This window comes from Canis lupus, chromosome 20 (genome assembly GCF_003254725.2).
Source record: "Canis lupus dingo isolate Sandy chromosome 20, ASM325472v2, whole genome shotgun sequence".
Classification (NCBI taxonomy): Eukaryota; Metazoa; Chordata; class Mammalia; order Carnivora; family Canidae; genus Canis; species Canis lupus.
This window is the reverse complement of record NC_064262.1, coordinates 52,671,366-52,688,244: the sequence shown is the minus strand read 5'-3', so window position 1 is coordinate 52,688,244 and position 16,879 is coordinate 52,671,366. Positions and strand designations below refer to the sequence as shown.

General features: G+C 63.1%; 1 protein-coding gene and 1 long non-coding RNA gene across 10 annotated transcripts; one reads left to right on the top strand and one right to left on the bottom strand.

The window, feature by feature from the left end:
• Positions 1-388: 388 nt before the first annotated feature.
• On the bottom strand, positions 389-15,496 carry CAMSAP3 (calmodulin regulated spectrin associated protein family member 3). Of its 9 annotated transcripts, none has more exons than XM_049097784.1 (19): positions 15,259-15,496; positions 9,723-9,976; positions 8,825-8,947; positions 8,650-8,745; positions 8,438-8,470; positions 7,475-7,522; positions 7,086-7,224; positions 6,356-6,495; positions 6,178-6,271; positions 6,032-6,104; positions 5,810-5,883; positions 5,478-5,547; positions 3,926-5,330; positions 2,587-2,726; positions 2,197-2,504; positions 1,627-1,726; positions 1,226-1,338; positions 1,032-1,150; positions 389-942 (listed from the first exon to the last, which is right to left on the bottom strand). In XM_049097784.1, exons 1-19 carry the CDS (start codon positions 15,404-15,406, stop codon positions 637-639), a joined length of 3,783 nt encoding a protein of 1,260 aa, XP_048953741.1. In that variant the 5' UTR covers positions 15,407-15,496; the 3' UTR covers positions 389-636. The 9 variants fall into 9 exon arrangements, with proteins under 9 accessions (XP_048953741.1, XP_025313153.1, XP_025313154.1 ...); XM_025457368.3 differs by having other exon boundaries at positions 3,926-5,381; positions 15,259-15,494; XM_025457369.3 differs by having other exon boundaries at positions 3,926-5,381; positions 6,050-6,104; positions 15,259-15,493.
• LOC112666439 (uncharacterized) lies at positions 9,970-13,748 on the top strand. Its single transcript, XR_003140855.3, has 2 exons — positions 9,970-10,467; positions 11,894-13,748. It is a non-coding gene; the product is annotated as an uncharacterized LOC112666439 (long non-coding RNA).
• Positions 15,497-16,879: the final 1,383 nt, after the last annotated feature.

The window sequence follows — 16,879 nt, the reverse complement described above, 5'->3', positions numbered from 1 at the left end:
TGTGCCAGAGCTCAGGGCGGAGCTCCTCGATCTGAGCCGTCCACGGCCATGCCAAGGATGGGCCCAGACCCTTGGATGTAGAGCTTGTAGGAGGGAAACATGGGAATCCTCTAGTGGTGGTAACCAAGCCTAGAAACGGAGGCAGGCAGTGGAAGGAGAGAAGGTCGAGCTTAGCACTTGGCCACAGTAAAATACCACGAGGCCAGTAACATCCACACTTGGGAGGAAAGTGGAGTGAGGGGCGGGTGGTGAGGCCACAGAGGGAGGTCAGAAAGAGGCGGCCAAGGAGCCTTGGCAGGCACCGCATCAGGGCCACTGAGAAAGGAAAACCCGGGTAGAGATGTCACAGGGCGCCCCAGCCAGCCTTGGGGAGATGCCACACGCAAGCTCTTTCTAAATTATTTTATTCAAGAAGGTGGGGAGGACAGACAGGAGACTGAGCTGAGCCCTGAGTCCCTGAACCTCCCAGCTCAGCCCCCACAGCAGGACAGGACAGAAGTTAGGGGGTAGGGACTCCAGCCCTACCCAGACAAAGTTGGGGACAGACGAGACCCAGGAATACCAACTGATTGTCCTCCAGGCTGTCCTCCGGGAGGGCGACGGCTGGGGCCTGCCCTGTGTACCTCTGGGATGAGGCTACTTGGGGGTGCTGCTGCCCTTCTTGGGAGTAGTGGGCTTCTTGCTCTGCCAGAGGTGGCCCTGGATGGTGAAGGCGTCTACACTCATGGACATGGTCTTGGCAGGGATCTGGGTAAAGCGCTTGCGATCTGAGTTGTACTTGTAGATGCCCTCAACCATGGCGGGCGTGACCGTACGCGGGCCGTAGCCTGCCAGCCGCGTCAGCTCCTCTGTCTCCCCGGACAGCGTATACAGGGCTCGGAACTGGCAGCTCGAGTCGCGGAAGAGGATCAGGAAGTGGTTGGCCTTGCTCTTCTCAATTTCCTGGTTGGGTGGTGGAAGCGGTTGGCCAGCCGGCAGGGACCCCCTGCCCCGCCCACCCGCTGGCCCCCCAGCCCCAGGCACAGGCTCACCTCAAGGATGCGGTTCTTCTGCGGTTCGTTCACCTTGCCCGCCAAGCAGCAGTGAGACAGGGCGTTGTGGATGATGAACTTGTTGGACTTGGCGCTGGGCTCCTTGTACAGCCGCGGACCTAGAGGGCAGGGCGGTCAGCGGGGCCCACGGGGCACAGGCCAGCCCGGGGCTCGCCAGCTCCGGCCCCGCTTACCTGTGTACTCAGGCACCGACGCCGGGGACGAGGCGTTGCTGCCGTTCTCCCAGTCGCGCTCACGGCTGCCAGGCAGGCGGCTGGGGGACATGAGGCCGGATGGGGACGGAGCCCTGTGGGGGGACAGGAGAGGACAGGGAGGCGGTCACTGGCAGGGGAAGCCTCCCTGGAGGCAGAGGGACCAGGGAGAGATGGGCCCAGGACCCTGCAGTGGGAGACGTGCACGTCCGTGTATATACTCTGGCCGTAAGATACCTGGTCCCGCTCAGGCACACAGGCGTGTTCCTGAGGCCTGGCCACAGCCCCCCTTGCACACATGCACTGGACTGTGCCCTCTCCTCCGCTTCAGTGGAAGACACACACGGACCGAGAGGGCACCCACCTGCCTGCGCCAAACTCACCGAGACGTGGGCCTCTTCACGCCAAGGTTATGGGGGGCCTCGTTGGCCACAGTCGATAGTGACAGGGTGGACTGAGAGTAGACTTTGCTGAGCCGGGAGCCTGGGAGAAGAGGGCACGGGGTCATCCCTACCCTCCACTGGGCTGGGGGGGTGGGTAGGGGTATGCTCACCCGCAGGCTGTGGAGGGAATGTGGGGTCAGCCCCGCACGAGACCCTTACCCTGTACACTCCAATTGAGATGGATCTCCCCCGACCCGCGGGGGAGAGGGCTGTGCCCAGCCGGCTGTGAGGAAGCCCCTCCCCCCACCCCCACCCCAGGAGGCTCTCGTTCCTGAACAGCCCTTAGAGGGCCTCACATTCCTTAAGCCCTAGAGAGGACTCTGGGCCGGTTCTGTCCAGCACGCCTTACCCCGCCGTAGCCCCCATATCCTTTTGGAAGTCCACCAGGCATGGGCCATCCCCCCAAGGCCCCCATCACCCCCATGTCCTCATGGGGGGTCTCAATAAGCCCTGGACAAGGGGTGTGGGGCAGGCACCATCCCTGATGCCCCAGCCCTACAGGGTCCTTACCCAGCAGGCCACGGGCAGGGCTTCGTGCCAGGGCCGAGTCATCACAGCAACCAGAGCGTGGCCGGGGGGCCCTCCGCCCGCCCCGGCCCGGCCCCCCGGTCCCCGCAGCCCGCGGCCGCAGCACTTTGTCAAGGTCATCCATCAGCTTCAGCTGGGCCCTGCGTTCATACTCAAGCCGAGTGAAGTCCCCCCGCCTGGGGCCCACCTCTTCCTCCACTGGGGCCCTGGCAGCAGGGGCTGGGGTTGCTGAGGGGGCCACGGGAGCTGGGGGGGCCGGGGGGCCTGAGGTCACCTCCTCCTGGGCCAGCCTGCAGGTCAAGAGTTAATCAAGCAGTCAGGTGGGTCACAGGTTCACTGGTGGCAGGGGTCCCAGGCAGCACCCAGCCTCACCGAGCGGCCTCTTCCCTCCGCTGCTCCTTCTCGGCCTCCTGCCACTGTTTCCGCCGCCGTGCCTCCTCTGCCCGCCGCTGCTGCCGCTCCAGCAGGCTGGCCCGCTTTTGGGCCATCTCGTCCTCGGGCTTGTCTTCATCCTGGGGACAGGCACCGAGTCCAGCGGCTGTCCCTCCCCCTAGTACTTCTGTCGACCCCGCCTGCCACCCACCCCTCCTTTCACTTTTGTAACTGGTCCGAAGGCGCTTAGTCGGTTCCTGCTTTGTGCACAGCCCTATGCTGGGTGCCTGGGCAGACTGGGTGCTGTTCACACCAAGCGCTGAATTAACCCAGTGAGGAAGGCCACCTAACCGAGCAGAAGTAGCTGCCTGCTGCAGCACGGGGAGGGACGTGTCCTCACCCGGGGGCACTAAGCGAGGCTTCTCGGAAGAGGCGGCAGGCAGCCCGGGGGGGAATGACTCGGGCTTCACTGGGGAGGGTTGGGAGGGGAAGAGGATATTCCAGGCTGAGGGGACAGCAAGTGCAAGAGCCCTGAGGCTAGAACAAGCCTTGCGGGCCTGGAACAGCAGGGGCCAGGGTGGCTGGGGTGTGGAGCTGGGAAGGGGATAGGGCAGGTGGGAGAGGTGAGCAGAGCCCAGAGCCAGGAGGGGGACTTTGTTCCACAATCTGGAACAAGGGGGACTACAGAAAGGTTTAAGTGTGTGTGTGTGTGTGTGTGTGTGTGTGTGTGTGTTTGTGTGAGAGAGAGAGAGAGATGTCTGGCTCCTCAGTTGAAAATGGCCAGGCAGGGGATCCCTGGGGGGCTCAGCAATTTAGCGCCACCTTTGGCCCAGGGCGCGATCCTAGAGTCCCAGGATCGAGTCCTGCGTCCAGCTCCTGGCATGGAGCCTGCTTCTCCCTCTGCCTGTCTCTGCCTCTTTCTCTATCATGAATAAATAAACTCTTAAAAAGAGAAAAGAAAAGAAAAGAAAAGAAAGAAAACGGCCAGGCATGGAGGGGTGGGGTGGATAGTAGAGGCCAGTCAGGACATGACTGCCAGCGTCCAGGCGACACCACTGGCCCGGGCTGGGGGTGCTATGCGGTGTAGGATGGGGAACTGGCAGGGCCGCGGTGGAGGTTGTATGAAGGAGAGAACATGAGGGAGGAGGTGCCACGGCAGACCCCGGCCCTGTCTGTCCACCCACTCCTGCCCCATCTGTCACCCACCTGTGTACCTCTGCCCACCACCCACCCATCAGTTGATCCATCTGCCCACCCCCACCCAGCTATCACCCTCCTGATTATCCACCAGCGACCCCGCTCCCCCAGGCCCTTCCCCACCCACTCCGGGGCCTCTCACCTTGTAGAAGAAGCCCAGCCCGGCCCGGGGCTCTCCCTCTGAAGATGCCTCTTCCTCTAAGGAGTCCTCAGCACCGGGGGGGCTCCCGTCTCCCTCGTCCTCGGCTGTGGGCTCTTCCAGGCTGCCCAGGGGGATCTCGATGAGGCCGGGCCGGGCCACAGGCTCCTCCGGAGGTGACCCCTCCGCCAGGAGGATAGAGGAGCGCGTCTGCACGGGCACCTGGCTGGGCGAGAACTTGCGCAGGTGGGGGAGGCTGTCTACATCGTGGGGAGGCGTGAGCACTCTGGTCAGGGGCGCCAGCCGCAGCTCCGCCGGCCGTGCGTGTTTCGGGCTTCGGGGCGTCGGGCTGGGGCCGGGCCCGGGGCTGCGCCGGGCAGCTGGGGCTCGCCGAGCGGGGCTGGGAGAGGCGGCTTTGGGACCCGCAGTGGGACCAGGGATGACCCAGGCAGCGGGCGGCGGGGCGGGCCCGGGGGCTTCGGGCGGGGCCAGGAGCCGCTGCTGCTGGTCCGTGAGCCTCTGCATGTCCCGCTGCAGGGAGCTCAGTGCAGCGCTGAGCTTGCTGACCGCCCGGTTATAGTCCCCCAGCCCCTCGGGGGGCACCGGGCCCAGTTCAGGTGAGAAAGTCACTGCCTTGGGCCGTGGGGACGGCTCACCCTGGCCCTCACCCGCCGGCCGCTCCCCACCGGGGACCAGGCCCGGCTCGGCCTCTGCCTCCCCTCCGGCCTCCCGTGGCTGCACCTGCAGGAAAGCGCTCTTGCCCAGTCGCTGGCGGTGCTTGGCGAAGATGGCCTCGATCCGTCGCTTCTGAGCCTCGATGGCCCGCCGTTTCTCCTCCAGCCGGGCTCCCAGCTCGCTCATCTCTGAGCTCAGGGCCTCCGGTGCTGTGGGGGTGGCCGCCGGGGACCCTGCCTCGGCCTCAGCCTTCACCAGCTGCTTCTTGCGTTCTGCAAAGCTGGTCATCTTCACTTCGGAATTGCCGGCCGCAGGGGACGAGGCTGCTGCCTTCGGGGAGCCCTCGGATAGGGCCAACGGTTTCGACACCTCCCCGGCCGGGCAGGGAGATGGTTTCAAGGGGCCCTCGGGGTGGGGCACGTAGGTGGGTACTTTGGTGGGCCCATCGGGCAGTGGCTTCGAGGCGCCCTCGAGTGGGTAGGAGGAAGCCAGCGGCAGTTTGGAGGAGCCCTCAGGGGAGTGGAGGTAGAAGCTGCCGTCGGCAGCCCCATCTGGGAGCAGCCGGGGCTCGGCACTGTGGATGATCTGCAGGGCCTCCTCGATGGTAGGCAGGTCGCCAGGCTCCGGGGGTGGCTGGACGGGGGTCCGGGCTGGCACAGGGCGCGGGGGGCCCAAGCTGTCTGAGCTGACGGAGCGGAGCAGGACGGGGTCTCCCATGACGACATCCACATCGCTGTCCAGGCCAAAGGGGGTGCTGAACGACACTGCCTGGGAGAGCGGACGGCTGGGCGGCAGGAGGGAGGGGTCAGCCCCTGGGACGAGCCCCAGCCCCACCCCTGCCCAGCCTGCTCCACCGGCCAGGCCCTGGACATGCACTCACCTGAGCTGACGGTTCCAGGCCTTGCCGAGGGCCTCCATGTGGGACATGGACGGGGAGGACTTCAGGGACCCTGGGGAGGGTTGGCAAGTGGTCACTCAGTGGCCACTATGGAGTCACTGGGGTCCCTGGGTGGGGTCTGTCAGAGGTGTCACTGATGGGGCATTATGTGGACAGATAGCTGGGGGTCACTGTGGGGGTCAACAAGTGTCACCGTGGGGCCGTTGAGGTGCCAGAGGGAGACCCAGCGGAGGGATCAGGAGGAGACATGATGTCTGCTGAGGCCGTGTCTGGGTAGGGGTCTCTCCAGAGACAAGCCGTACCCCTGCCCTCACCTGTGGATCCACGGAGTGGGGACTGGGGGCCGCCGGGTGACAGGAGTGGGTGGCGGAAGTTGAAGACAGGAGAACTGCCAAGAGACGCGCGTCAGCAGAGGGACCCCCCCAGCCCCGCCGCCCGCACCTGCTCACCTCTCCCAGGAGTGAGAACAGAGCCTCCCCTAGCCCGGCCGCAGAGCCCAGCGGGAGGAAGGGCCCATCACGGCCACCGAGACTCACCCAACAGGGAAACTGTACCTGCAGCCACTGCTGTTCTGAGCGGGAGAGGCCTCCGAGGCCCGGGGGGAGGCCGCTGCAGCAGAGAGAGCACGTGAGCAAGGGCCCGGCCTCCCTACCCCGCCCCGCACCCAGGGGCCAGGCCTCACCATGACCGTCAGGCAGGTCCTTGGCCTGTACAAAATCAGGTTTCAGCACCTCAAAGCACATGAACATCTCGGCGAGCAGCACCACCAGGTTGATCTGGAGGCAGAAGGCAGGGTCAGCCGCTGGGACCCGTGGCTCGGGACGCCGGCCTCAGCCCACGAGGCCTCAGGACGGCCTTACCTTGAGGGGCGGTGGGACATAAAGCAGATCCTCCAGGGACAGGGGGCAGCCGCGAGGAAGGCGGGAGGCACAAAAATCCTGCACCAGCTGGAGGTTGTACAGGCTGTCCGCCACAGACATGGGGTCCTTGAGGCACACCTCTGTGGGGACAAGAGACCTGGGTCCCCAGCTCTATGGGAAGGAGGACGGGGCCCCGGGGAAGCGAGGGCCTCCTACAGGCCGAGCCTCACGCTAGGTGCCCTCCACAACACCGGTACTAGGACAAGCTGCTCCTTCAGGCCTTTGCATCTGTTCCCAACTACCTGGAGAATTAGTCCCCCCAGGAACTCAAATCTGAAAGCTCTTCCCGACCACCCAGCCCCCACCGGAGCATTTAACATCCAGAATGTTCTTCTGGATTCACTTAGTGTCTTTCCCTCCCAACTAGGATGTGAGCTGCCTGAGGTCAGGAGCAGTCTATACTGTTCTCACTGGACCTCCAGCACCTAAAACAGGATCTGGAGTTCTATAAACTTGCAGCAGGAATGAATTATACGAAGTACAGAGAAGTTTAGACACTTGTGCAAGGTCACACAGCTACTTGCGGGGGGGAGGCGGGGCAGGGGGAGAAATGTTCACACCCTGGCCTTCTAGTTCTGGAAAATGCACTCACAATTCCTGCACCACTCTGGGGCAGATGCCTGGGTGCCAAGCTCCCAAGGACAAGTGTGGCCCACCCGCACCCACTCACCCTCGAGTCGCAAGAGCTGGGGACAATAGCAGTGGATTGTGGCAGCCAGCGCGGCCCCACTTGCCAGATCCTGGAGGGTGGTCACGGTTGGAAAGCAGGGGGCGTGTCGGGCCACAGCTCGGTCCTTGCGGTATCGGATCTGTGGGCAGGAGCCAAGTTAGGTCAGAGATCAGGCTGGCCCCGGGTGAGCAGTCATGCAGGCTGGGTGGGGGGGCCTGGGGTATCCGCCATGAGGGGGCGTGAAGCTGGGGGACCCAGAGCCAGAGTGGGGCCAGCCTGGAGCGGGGGAAGGGCAGCAGCAAGAGGCAAAGGAAGTGTCTGCGAGCAGCCAGGCCAGCAGCGAGGGCTGGGGCAGGACTCCTGGGACCCCGGGGCGGGGGATACATTACCATGGGGGGTTTGCTCCCCGACTCCTTCAAACAGAAGGCAATTGCGTGCTGGGGGGAGAGGAGCGGCCGTCAGCGGGGCGGGAGGCGTGCTGACTTGCTGGGCCCCCAAGCACACCTCCAGGGGAGGGGGAGATAGCCCTGACCCTGTCGTGAGCCCTGGCCATCCAGCTCTGACTGCGCTCTGGCCGGCTTTGGGGACCCCAGCTCCTCCCAGCCTGGAGGGACCCCACAGAGCAGCCTCCCATGCAGAGGATCTCCCCGCCCCACACCCCACAAAAGACCCAGGCCCCAGCTCGGGGAGGGGATGCAGAGGAAGCAGGTAGGCAGAAGGAGAGGAGCCCCCAACCCAGGCCCAAGAGTGGAAAGAAGGAGGCCCCAGAGTGAGCAAAGGCGGGGACCCTCTCCAGCCCAAGGCCTCCCCCTTGTAGGGGTCACTTTCTCCTCGTGCTTCGGGGATGGACAGCCTCTCCCACCACTGTCACCACCACAGCTGGGATTTGTCCTTAGGGAAACTGGGGTCTTAGGAAGGTACTTCCACCTTCTGGGTTGGAGGATCTTCCTCTTGGCTAAAGGGGTCTTCTCCACGTGCCCTGCCCACTGGGGTAAGGATCCACGCATCCGATGGGTTAGAGCCCTCCCTTCAGGAGTGTTAGCAGCTCAGCTTCCAGCTCAGCCGAGATGGACGAGCCGGGGAGCTCTGCCCTCCTGATAACTCACTGCCAGAAAGGTAACTGGGGGGTGAGGGGGGGTCTGCCCTGTGAGTTAATAGCAGATTCAGCTCTTCCCTCGGACTACAGAGGGGTTCTCTCTGTCCCCCAGGGCGGGGGTCCCTCGTCTTCTGCTCACAGCTGGGAAGAAGTAGGAGAGGGAGCGGACAGGCAGGCAGAACGGACACACAGAGAGACAAAGCGACAAAGCGACGAGCAAGGCAGGCAGACGGGGCGGAGACACAGCCCCACTTACAGGAACCAGCTTCCAGTACCAGCGTGTGGGGCACTGATGCCAGAGAGGCAGAGGGGGGAGCAGCAGGAGAGGCGGGGGGAGAGGGCAGAGAGAAAGAGTCACCTCCAGCCCCCCCAGTGCAGGAATGGCCTCCTCCACGGCACCCCTTCCCTGCCCACCCAGCCCTCCAACTGTCCTCGCACCCAGCCATCCGGCCATCGCCCTAGCCTCACCGAGGGCTGTGCTGGGGCCACCCCATCTGCAGGGGCCACGGGAGAGGCTCTCTGGGCAGCTTCCTGCTCAGTCTTCTCCTGCAGCCGCCGGATGGTCTGGGGAGCAGGGTGGGGTCAGTGCGCAGGTCACCAGGTGGTCCTGGCCCCCAGCCGGTGCCAGCCTAACCCCACCTACCGTGTCCACCCAGAAAAGGAGCTTGTGCTCCAAGCTGGCCAGGGCCAAAGGACCGGGCAGTGTCTTTGTCCACTCGAAGGCGAAGGCAACCATGAGGGCGTCAATGACAGCCAGGTGGGCTCCCTGTGGGGGTAAGGGCTGAAGGGTGAGGCCAGGGCGAGGGACGGGGGCTCCCCTCACCTCTGAGGGAGGAGAGGAAGAACCTCAAGGTATGGGGGCTCGGGGCGCCTGAAGTAGGAGGGGCTTGGGATGGGCCACGGTTAGTGGGTGGGGCTTCAGGGAAGGAGCCAGGATAAGGTGCTGGAAGAACCACTTCTGGCGGGCCATTAGAGCATGTCAAGGGCCCAGGATAGTGCCAGGGGAGAAGCCAGGCCGGGTGGGCGGAGCCTTCGGGGGGAGCCAGACCTGGTGGGCGGGACCTCTGGGAGGAGCCAGGTCGGGTGGGCGGGGCCTCTGGGGAGGAGCCGGGCCTGGAGGGGAGACACTGGGGAGGAGATGGGCCTGTGGGTGGGACCTCTGGGAGGAGCCAGGTCGGGTGGGCGGGGCCTCTGGGGAGGAGCCGGGCCTGGAGGGGAGACACTGGGGAGGAGATGGGCCTGTGGGTGGGACCTCTGGGGAGGAGCCAGGCCTGTGGGCGGGGCCTCTGGGGGAGGAGCCAGGCCTGTGGGTGGAGCCTCTGGGGAGGAGCCAGGCCTGTGGGCGGGGCCTCTGGGGGAGGAGCCAGGCCTGTGGGTGGAGCCTCTGGGGAGGAGCCAGGCCTGTGGGCGGGGCCTCTGGGGGAGGAGCCAGACCTGTGGGTGGAGCCTCTGGAGAGGAGCCAGGCCCGTGGGCGGGGCCTCTGTGGAGGAGCCAGGCCTGGCGGGCGGGGCGGGGCGGGGCGGGGCGGGGCGGGGCCTACCATGAGGATAGGCTGGTGCCTCAGGTCCGCCTCCTGCACAGGGCGCTCGGGCAGCGCGGGCACGGTGCCCCTCCTCGCCAGAAGGGCCAGCAGCGCAGAGGGGCTGGGGGGGGGCTCGAGCTGCGGCAGTGCCTGGCGCCAGGCCCGGCAGTAGAGCTCGGCCGAGAGCAGCAGCCGCGTCACGGGGGGCTTCACGTGCTCCTGCGCGTACTGGTCGGTGTAGAAGGGCTCCCACAGCTCCGAGGGCACATGCTCTGTGGGGCGAGGGGGTGATGGCGGGTCAGGGCCCACGCACCCGTGGGGAGGTCGGCGCCGGGACGGAGGCTAGGGGGCCTGGGCGGAGGCCCGCAGGTGTGCAGGAGTTCGCCAGAGGAAGAGGCTGGGGTGGAGGGGCCTGCACCAGCCGAGGCCAAGAGGTGGGAGAGCACAGCGCCTCGGGGGGAGGGCGGCTCCGGGACGGGAGAGGAGTCAGCGTGGGGCCACCTGCGCAGCGGCTTGCCGGGAGGTGGGCGGCCTTGCAGACCCTCGGACGGTAACAATGACTTGATCACATGATCTCCCCTGGCGCCCCACAAGCCTGGGAAGCAGCAGCCAGGGCACAACCAGGAACTCCAGAAACAGGCACAGAAAAGGAAAGTAACCTGCCTAAGGCCACACAGCTGGACCACGCCGACACTGGGATTCAAAGCCAGGCCTTTAGCAGACTCTACGCCCTCTCTCAGCTTGGAGGCTGGGGTGGGGTGAGGTGAGCTGTGGGGTGGAAGGCTGGCTGGCAGGGGACAGAAGGGGGAGGTAGCAAGGCTGCAGACATTCTGGGGGGAGAGGGGGTGACTGGTCTCCACCTGGTGACTGAAGGGTGGAGGCAGTGGAGGGGGAGCGAGAGGGAGGCGTCCGGGCCCCATCAGGTGTGACTGGAAAGAGGGCTAAGGTGGGGGTACAGGAGGGGCAGCAGGTGAGGCGGCATAGGCTGACTGTGAGGGCCTGGGCCTTAGGAGAGAGGTGAGAGCACCTTGCAGAGGCGGCCACGGAACCCCTGAAAACACTGAAGGAGACAGGCAGGGCAGGAGGAGGTCTGAGGAAGCCCCATGCAGAGGGAAGGGTGGGGGGGAGCCCCCAAGCAGGATCCAAGGGTGGGGAGGAGAAAGACCAGAATAAGCCACTAGGAAGATTCTCTGGGGAGGTCTGGGAGGAGGTGATTGAGGCCAGCACCGGAAGCCTGCCCTCGTGGGGGTCTTCCCGGGAGGCCCCGACTCTTAATTCCAATCCGAACAGTTTTGTCTTTTGGGGTTCTGTGTGTCTGAAAGAACGGGAGGCAGGATTCTGCTGCTTAAAAATGTTTGCGCCTGACCTACCAGACCCTCCCCAGGTGCCTGTCGTCACAGCCCTGCTCCCCAGAGACGCCCCGCCCTTACCTACAAGGACCCAGGCATCTTCCCCTTCAGTCCCTCCCTGCCCCGGCCTCTGCCTCCTAAAATCACACTTGACCTTCCCTCTTCATGCTCCACTCCTGTGGAGAGTTGTACCCACTCTTGCCCCCTCAGGGCAGCTCCTTGAAAGAAGAGAATTCTCCAGGCTTCCTTCCTTCCACCTGATCCCCATCCCAACCTCCCTGATCCGGGCTCCTGCCCTCCCAGCTCCCAGCCTCCCCAAGGCCAGCAGCGGCCCTCCAACGCACAGTTGTGGGCCGTATCTTGCCTGGGCGCTCTGCCCAGCACCTCCTTATTCCGGAAACCTTCCTCCCCCGGCATCTCCCAGCTTTTTCTCTGTCCCACCACTCAAGCCAGGCCTCCTCCCCACGTGCCCGGTCAATGCCAGGCTGCTGACAGCTCGGTCAGAGCAGCCCTGTAAGTGGATATGTACTCCCCACCCCATGATGGCTCCCATGGCCATCTGAGCACTGCCACCTGCTGCAGCCCAGGCCTTGTGTCCCACTGCCCTCTGGGCATCTCCCGTGATGCTCAGTACCTTGCTCCAAACCTGTTCCTTCCCTCTGTGAGAGAAATTGCAGGGAGAAATCACCATCTCTCCTCCTGTCCACCTCCCCCAACACCTAAAGTCCTTGGGTTTCAACCTCCTGGCATCTCCCCAACCCAAGCCCTGCTCCCTACCTCCCCAGCCCCAGCTCATTTCCTGCACCCACAGGCAAAATTAAACAAATTTCTTTCCTGCAGGACATGTCAGGACCTTCAAGATGAAAAAAACGTGAGCCAGGCCTACCAATAGCTAATGCTCATCAAGCACTTCCTCTCTACCTGTGTGTGTGCCTACACCTGGCACTACTGGCATTGCAGCTGGATACTTCTTTGTGTTCAGCGGGGAGTGGGGTAGGCTGTCCAGGGCGTTGTAAGATGAGCAGCAGAGTCGCTGGTCTCTACTCACTATATGCCAGGAGCACCCTCCTCTAAGTAGTGACAATGAAAAATGTCTCCAGACACTACCAAAGGTCTAAGAGGCAAACCACCCCACCCCACCCCACCCCCGCTTGAGAGCCACCGCTCTCTACTAAAAATGTTTATTAGGCATCTAGCATAGTGTAGTGCCGTCTGACAGAAATACAGCTTGGCCCACATACGTCGTTTTATTAAACTTTGTAGTAGCCCCATTAGAAAAGTAGAAACGAGGAACCCTAGTAACATATTTAACCCAATACATATCTAATACTATCATTTAAACATGTAATTAATATAAAAGCCTTATGGATGAGATATTTCACTTTTTTTTTTTTTTCTTATATCAAGTCTTCAGATATCAGGCCACGGTGTAGTTCACTTACATTTACAACACATCACAACAAAGATGAGCCACATGTGGATGTGGCCACCACCCTGGACCACCCAGCTCTACAACACAGCTAGCATGTACTTATACCACGGCCGCCTTGCATGCATTTGCTCGAGTAACCCTTAGGACGCTTGCTCTTAGCCCCATGGTCCCAATGAGAAAACCAAGGCCCAGAGAGCTGAGATAACTTGCCCAGGATCACACAGCTAATAAACGGTCCAGCTGACATGAACCCAGTCTCCCCAGAGGTCACACTGATGCTCTGGCATGAGGGACTTTGGTGCGGTGTTTCCCAAACTTGCATAGAGATGGCACCCTTTGTTATCTCTGAGTTAGAGTCCCGGAGCCCACCTGCCTGCATTCCCACAGCCTCCTCACGCCTGTGCCTCCGGGCCACCAGAACTGCCTTCCCTTTGGGCAACTGCATATCTGATCTCATTTTGTCAAGTCCTCAAACATGTTCCATGGCTCCCCAGCGCCCTCAGATTCCCCCCTCCACACACACACACACACACACACACAGAGCTTGAGAGGCCCTCCTCTGTCCCACCAGCCTCTCTCATCTCCCACCTCCCTCAGCCACCACCCCACCACGGGGACCTGCACAGTCTTCTCTGAGAACTCCCCGCTGGCCCAAACCCCCAGGCCTTTCTGCATGCCGGTCTCCTCCCTCTGGCGAACTCCTAAAAGCATCCCTCAAGGTTCAAACCCTCCCTCCTTTGGGGAGACTTCCTTTCTCCTTCCCTCCCAGGCAGAGCTCAGGGATTTCCTCCTCCTGCCCCTAACAGACTCCTCTACAACACAGACCTTATCACCCTAAGCAGCAATGATCCGGTTTCATGTCCCATCCCCCTCTCTCCCAACTCCACCCCCATCCTCTCTGTCCTGAGCACCCAGCACCAGCCTGGCACCCAACCCGCATGGGTAAAAAGTCCCAGAGTTCATGAATCAAGTAGATCTCTGTTCCCTACTTCCTTCTCTGGGCCTGGTGTCCCACCTTCCTCAGCCCCTCCCTCTGTCTAGGGAAGGAGGGTCGGAGGAGGAGTGCACCTGACCCTCAGGGAGGATCTTGGACAGTGCAGGGAGCTGGCTCAGTGAGAACAGAACTGGGTGAGTCAGGGCATCCCAAGAGACCTCACTTTCCTTTCTGTGAAATGGGACAGTAATTTCTGCTCCACGGTAATCTTAATATTCTTAATAAAAACGCCACTACTGGGGCACCTGGGTGGCTTAGTTGGTTAAGTATCTGCCTTCAGCTCAGGTCATAATTCTGGGGCCCTGGGACCAAGCCCCGCATTGGGCTCCCTGCTCAATGGGGAGTCTGCTTCTCTCTCTCCCTCTGCCCCTCCCTGATGCTCATCCTTTCTCTCTCTCTCATTCTATCTCAAATAAATAAATTAATTAAATATATATTTTAAATACCGCTACTGATCACGGCAGCAGTGACAGCGAGCAGCCGTTTAGAATGCACTGTCTGCCAGACACAAGGGGAAGAAATCTGAGGTCTGCCTCCAGCAACTCTGTGAAGAGGGTACTGGGATCCCAATCACCCAAGCCCTGCCCTGGCACTTAGTGGGTGCCCCACAGTCATTTGCAAAATGGGTAAGTTCCCCCCTCTGTAAAAGAGAGTGGGGGGGACAGAAGCTTTATAGAGAACTGGGATAATTCGTCCATAACCTGGTGGAGCTGGGACGCAAACCCAGTTCTGATTCCCAAAGTCAAGCCTTCTAGGGCCACGTAACCCAGGCCGTGAGAGGCTGGGGCAGACCTGGGTCTCTCCCTGCCAGCCTCCTTTCTTCCTCAAGCAGATCCTCGGGGGAAAGGCAGGCCTCAGAGTGGGCCCTGCACGGGAGGGTGCTGGGAGAAAGACACAGGCTTGGGCGGACCCAGGAGATGGGCAGCTGTCCCCGAGCCCCACACCCAGAACAGGTTGATCTGGGAAGGCCACTGAAGGGGGGATGGGCTGTGCCCAGCTGGTGCCAAGACCAGTGGACAGGCCGGGGGGAGAGCAAGGCGTCCCCCCAGGACTCCCGGGAAGGCCCGGACCTTAATTAACCCTGGCTGCCCGGTAACAGGCCTGGCTCCCAGCTCTGGCCTGAGTGGCCGGTCGGCCCTAGGGCCCTGGTTTGGCGCACTCGGGCCCTGGAGCCCCGGGGACCCACCCGCAGCGGTGCCCCTGGGGGGGCCTGACTTCCTCCCCCATGTGGGCCTCGGCCGAGTGGAGGCTCTGCCCCAGCGGGAGAAGGCCCTCCACCTGGGCCCCCACCCCCGCCGATCTCGGACACGCCAATTCCCTTCTCCTAGGCAAAATGGGGGTAATAAGTCACAGCTGCCAGCCGCTGCCCGGGCCCTGGAGGCGGAAGACGGGGCTCCCGGAGCTGCCCCCGCCGCCCGCAGCGCAGGGAAGGCTGCCGCGGGGCGTGGGTCCCGGCGGCGGCGCGGGGGGCACGGTCCTCGCGGGGGCGTGATGGGAGTGTGCAGGGGGGCACGGCGCGCAGGCCCGCCCGGAGACCCCGCCCCGCTCACCTGGGCTCCCGGACGCCGGGGTCCCCGCGCCGATCGGGGCCGCCGGCCCCACCCCCACCGCGCTCCCGCAGCCGGGCGGGCAAAGTCCGCCGCCCCGGCCGAGCAGGAAGCCCGGAGGCCCGGCGCGGCGGGGCCGGAGCCCGGGGCCCCCCGGCGGCCGGCGCTATTGTTCCCACGGCCCCGGCCTCCGCCGCCCCGCCCCCCGCACCTGCCGCCCCCGGCCCCGTACCTGCGCCCCCGAACGCGGCCCGCAGCACCCACGCCAGGCTGGCCGCCGCCTTGGCCCGCGAGAAATCGTACTGGTCCAGCGACTTGATCTCGGGCACCAGGAAGGTCCTCCGCAGCGGCCCGGGCCCGGGGGGCGCCGCCTCCACCATGGCGGCGCCGGGGCTGCGGGCGCCCGCTCCGCGCTCGCTCGGGCTGGGCTGCGCCGCGCTCGCACCCGGACCGGGCCCGCCGCCGCCGCCGCCGCCGCCGCCGCCGCCGAGCCAGGTGCGGCCGCTCGCGCTCGCGACGCAGCGTCGGCCCCGCCCCGGGGCGGAGCCCAGGTGCGCCCCGCCCCCGGCCCAGACCCCGACCCGGTCCCCCGGGCCCCGCCTGGCCCCGGCGCGGGGTGGGGCGGCCCGGGCTGCGGTGGCGGCGCGCGGCTGCGGAGGGGCGCGGGGGCGCGCGTGCGCCGGGGCCGGCAGGGACCCTCTGTTTGCGGGGGGGGGGGGGGGGGGCGGTGCTGGCCCAAGTGTGTCCCCTCACGTGTGCGCGTGAGCATCCATGCGGGCCTGTCCTCCGCGGCCGAGAGGCAGCGGGTGCGTGGGGGCGCCTGTGTCCGATTGCGTCTCGGGCGCGTACAAGAGTGTGTGTGTGCTCACCAGCGTGCGCGTCTCTGAATGTCTTCGAATGGCGAACGAGTGTATTCCAGGGTGTCTGCGTGTGTGTGTGTGTGTGTGTCCACGTCGTTCATGTGTGTTGTGTCTACAAGAATCTGGATTGTGTGGGTGTCTGTGTCCAGAGGATATAGGAGTGGTGCGTGTGCGTGTGTAGTTGGGGTTTGCCAGTGGATTTGCAAGACCATGAGATTTGAGTGTTTGTGAGCATCGAGAGGTTCTTGTGTTTTGTGTGAGGGTGTGATCAGTGCCAGTGAAGGAGCCTAGGAAAGAAATTGAGGGCACGTGTGTCCATGCGGGAGTGTGACTGCCTGTATCTATGAATGTGGCTGAATGGGGAGAAATGAGGACACTTGCAAACGTCTGAGCCCCCTTTGTGGGTATTTGTTTAATATTTGGTTGTGTGTTCCGTTGTGGTTTTGTGTCGGAAGATCTGCCATGCGCCTCTGACCCGTGTGTAATCGTGAATACACAAGTGTTTGGGTCTGTGTTGTCTTTGCGGGCCCGTATGTCTAAGTGTGTGTAGTCGGGTGTGACTGCATGTGTATAACAAGCACACATATGTGTTTGGGTTTGTATGTTATCTCTTGACGTGTACAACTTTTTGAGCGTGTGTATGTGAAGCTGCTCTGCACATCTGCGTGAATTTGGGGATATTTGCATGGATCGGTGTGTGAGCATGAGGGTGATAAGGGGCACGTGTGTATCTGTTTCCTGAATGTAAATTGAGTATCTGAACTTACCTCTATCTGTGAATGCATTTGTGGGTGTGCCTGATGGTGAATCTATGACTGTGTGTGGGTACGCATGTGTAAGTAGTTGTGTTTTGAATGGCTCTATGGGTGTGTAAAGGTATTTGTGTGCACCTACGTGCATTTGTGTGTCACGTCTAAGTGAGACCAAATGGGTGAATTCCACGTGAGGGGATGTGAGTTTCTGCCTTTAGAACTACAGAGGGAGTTTCATTCA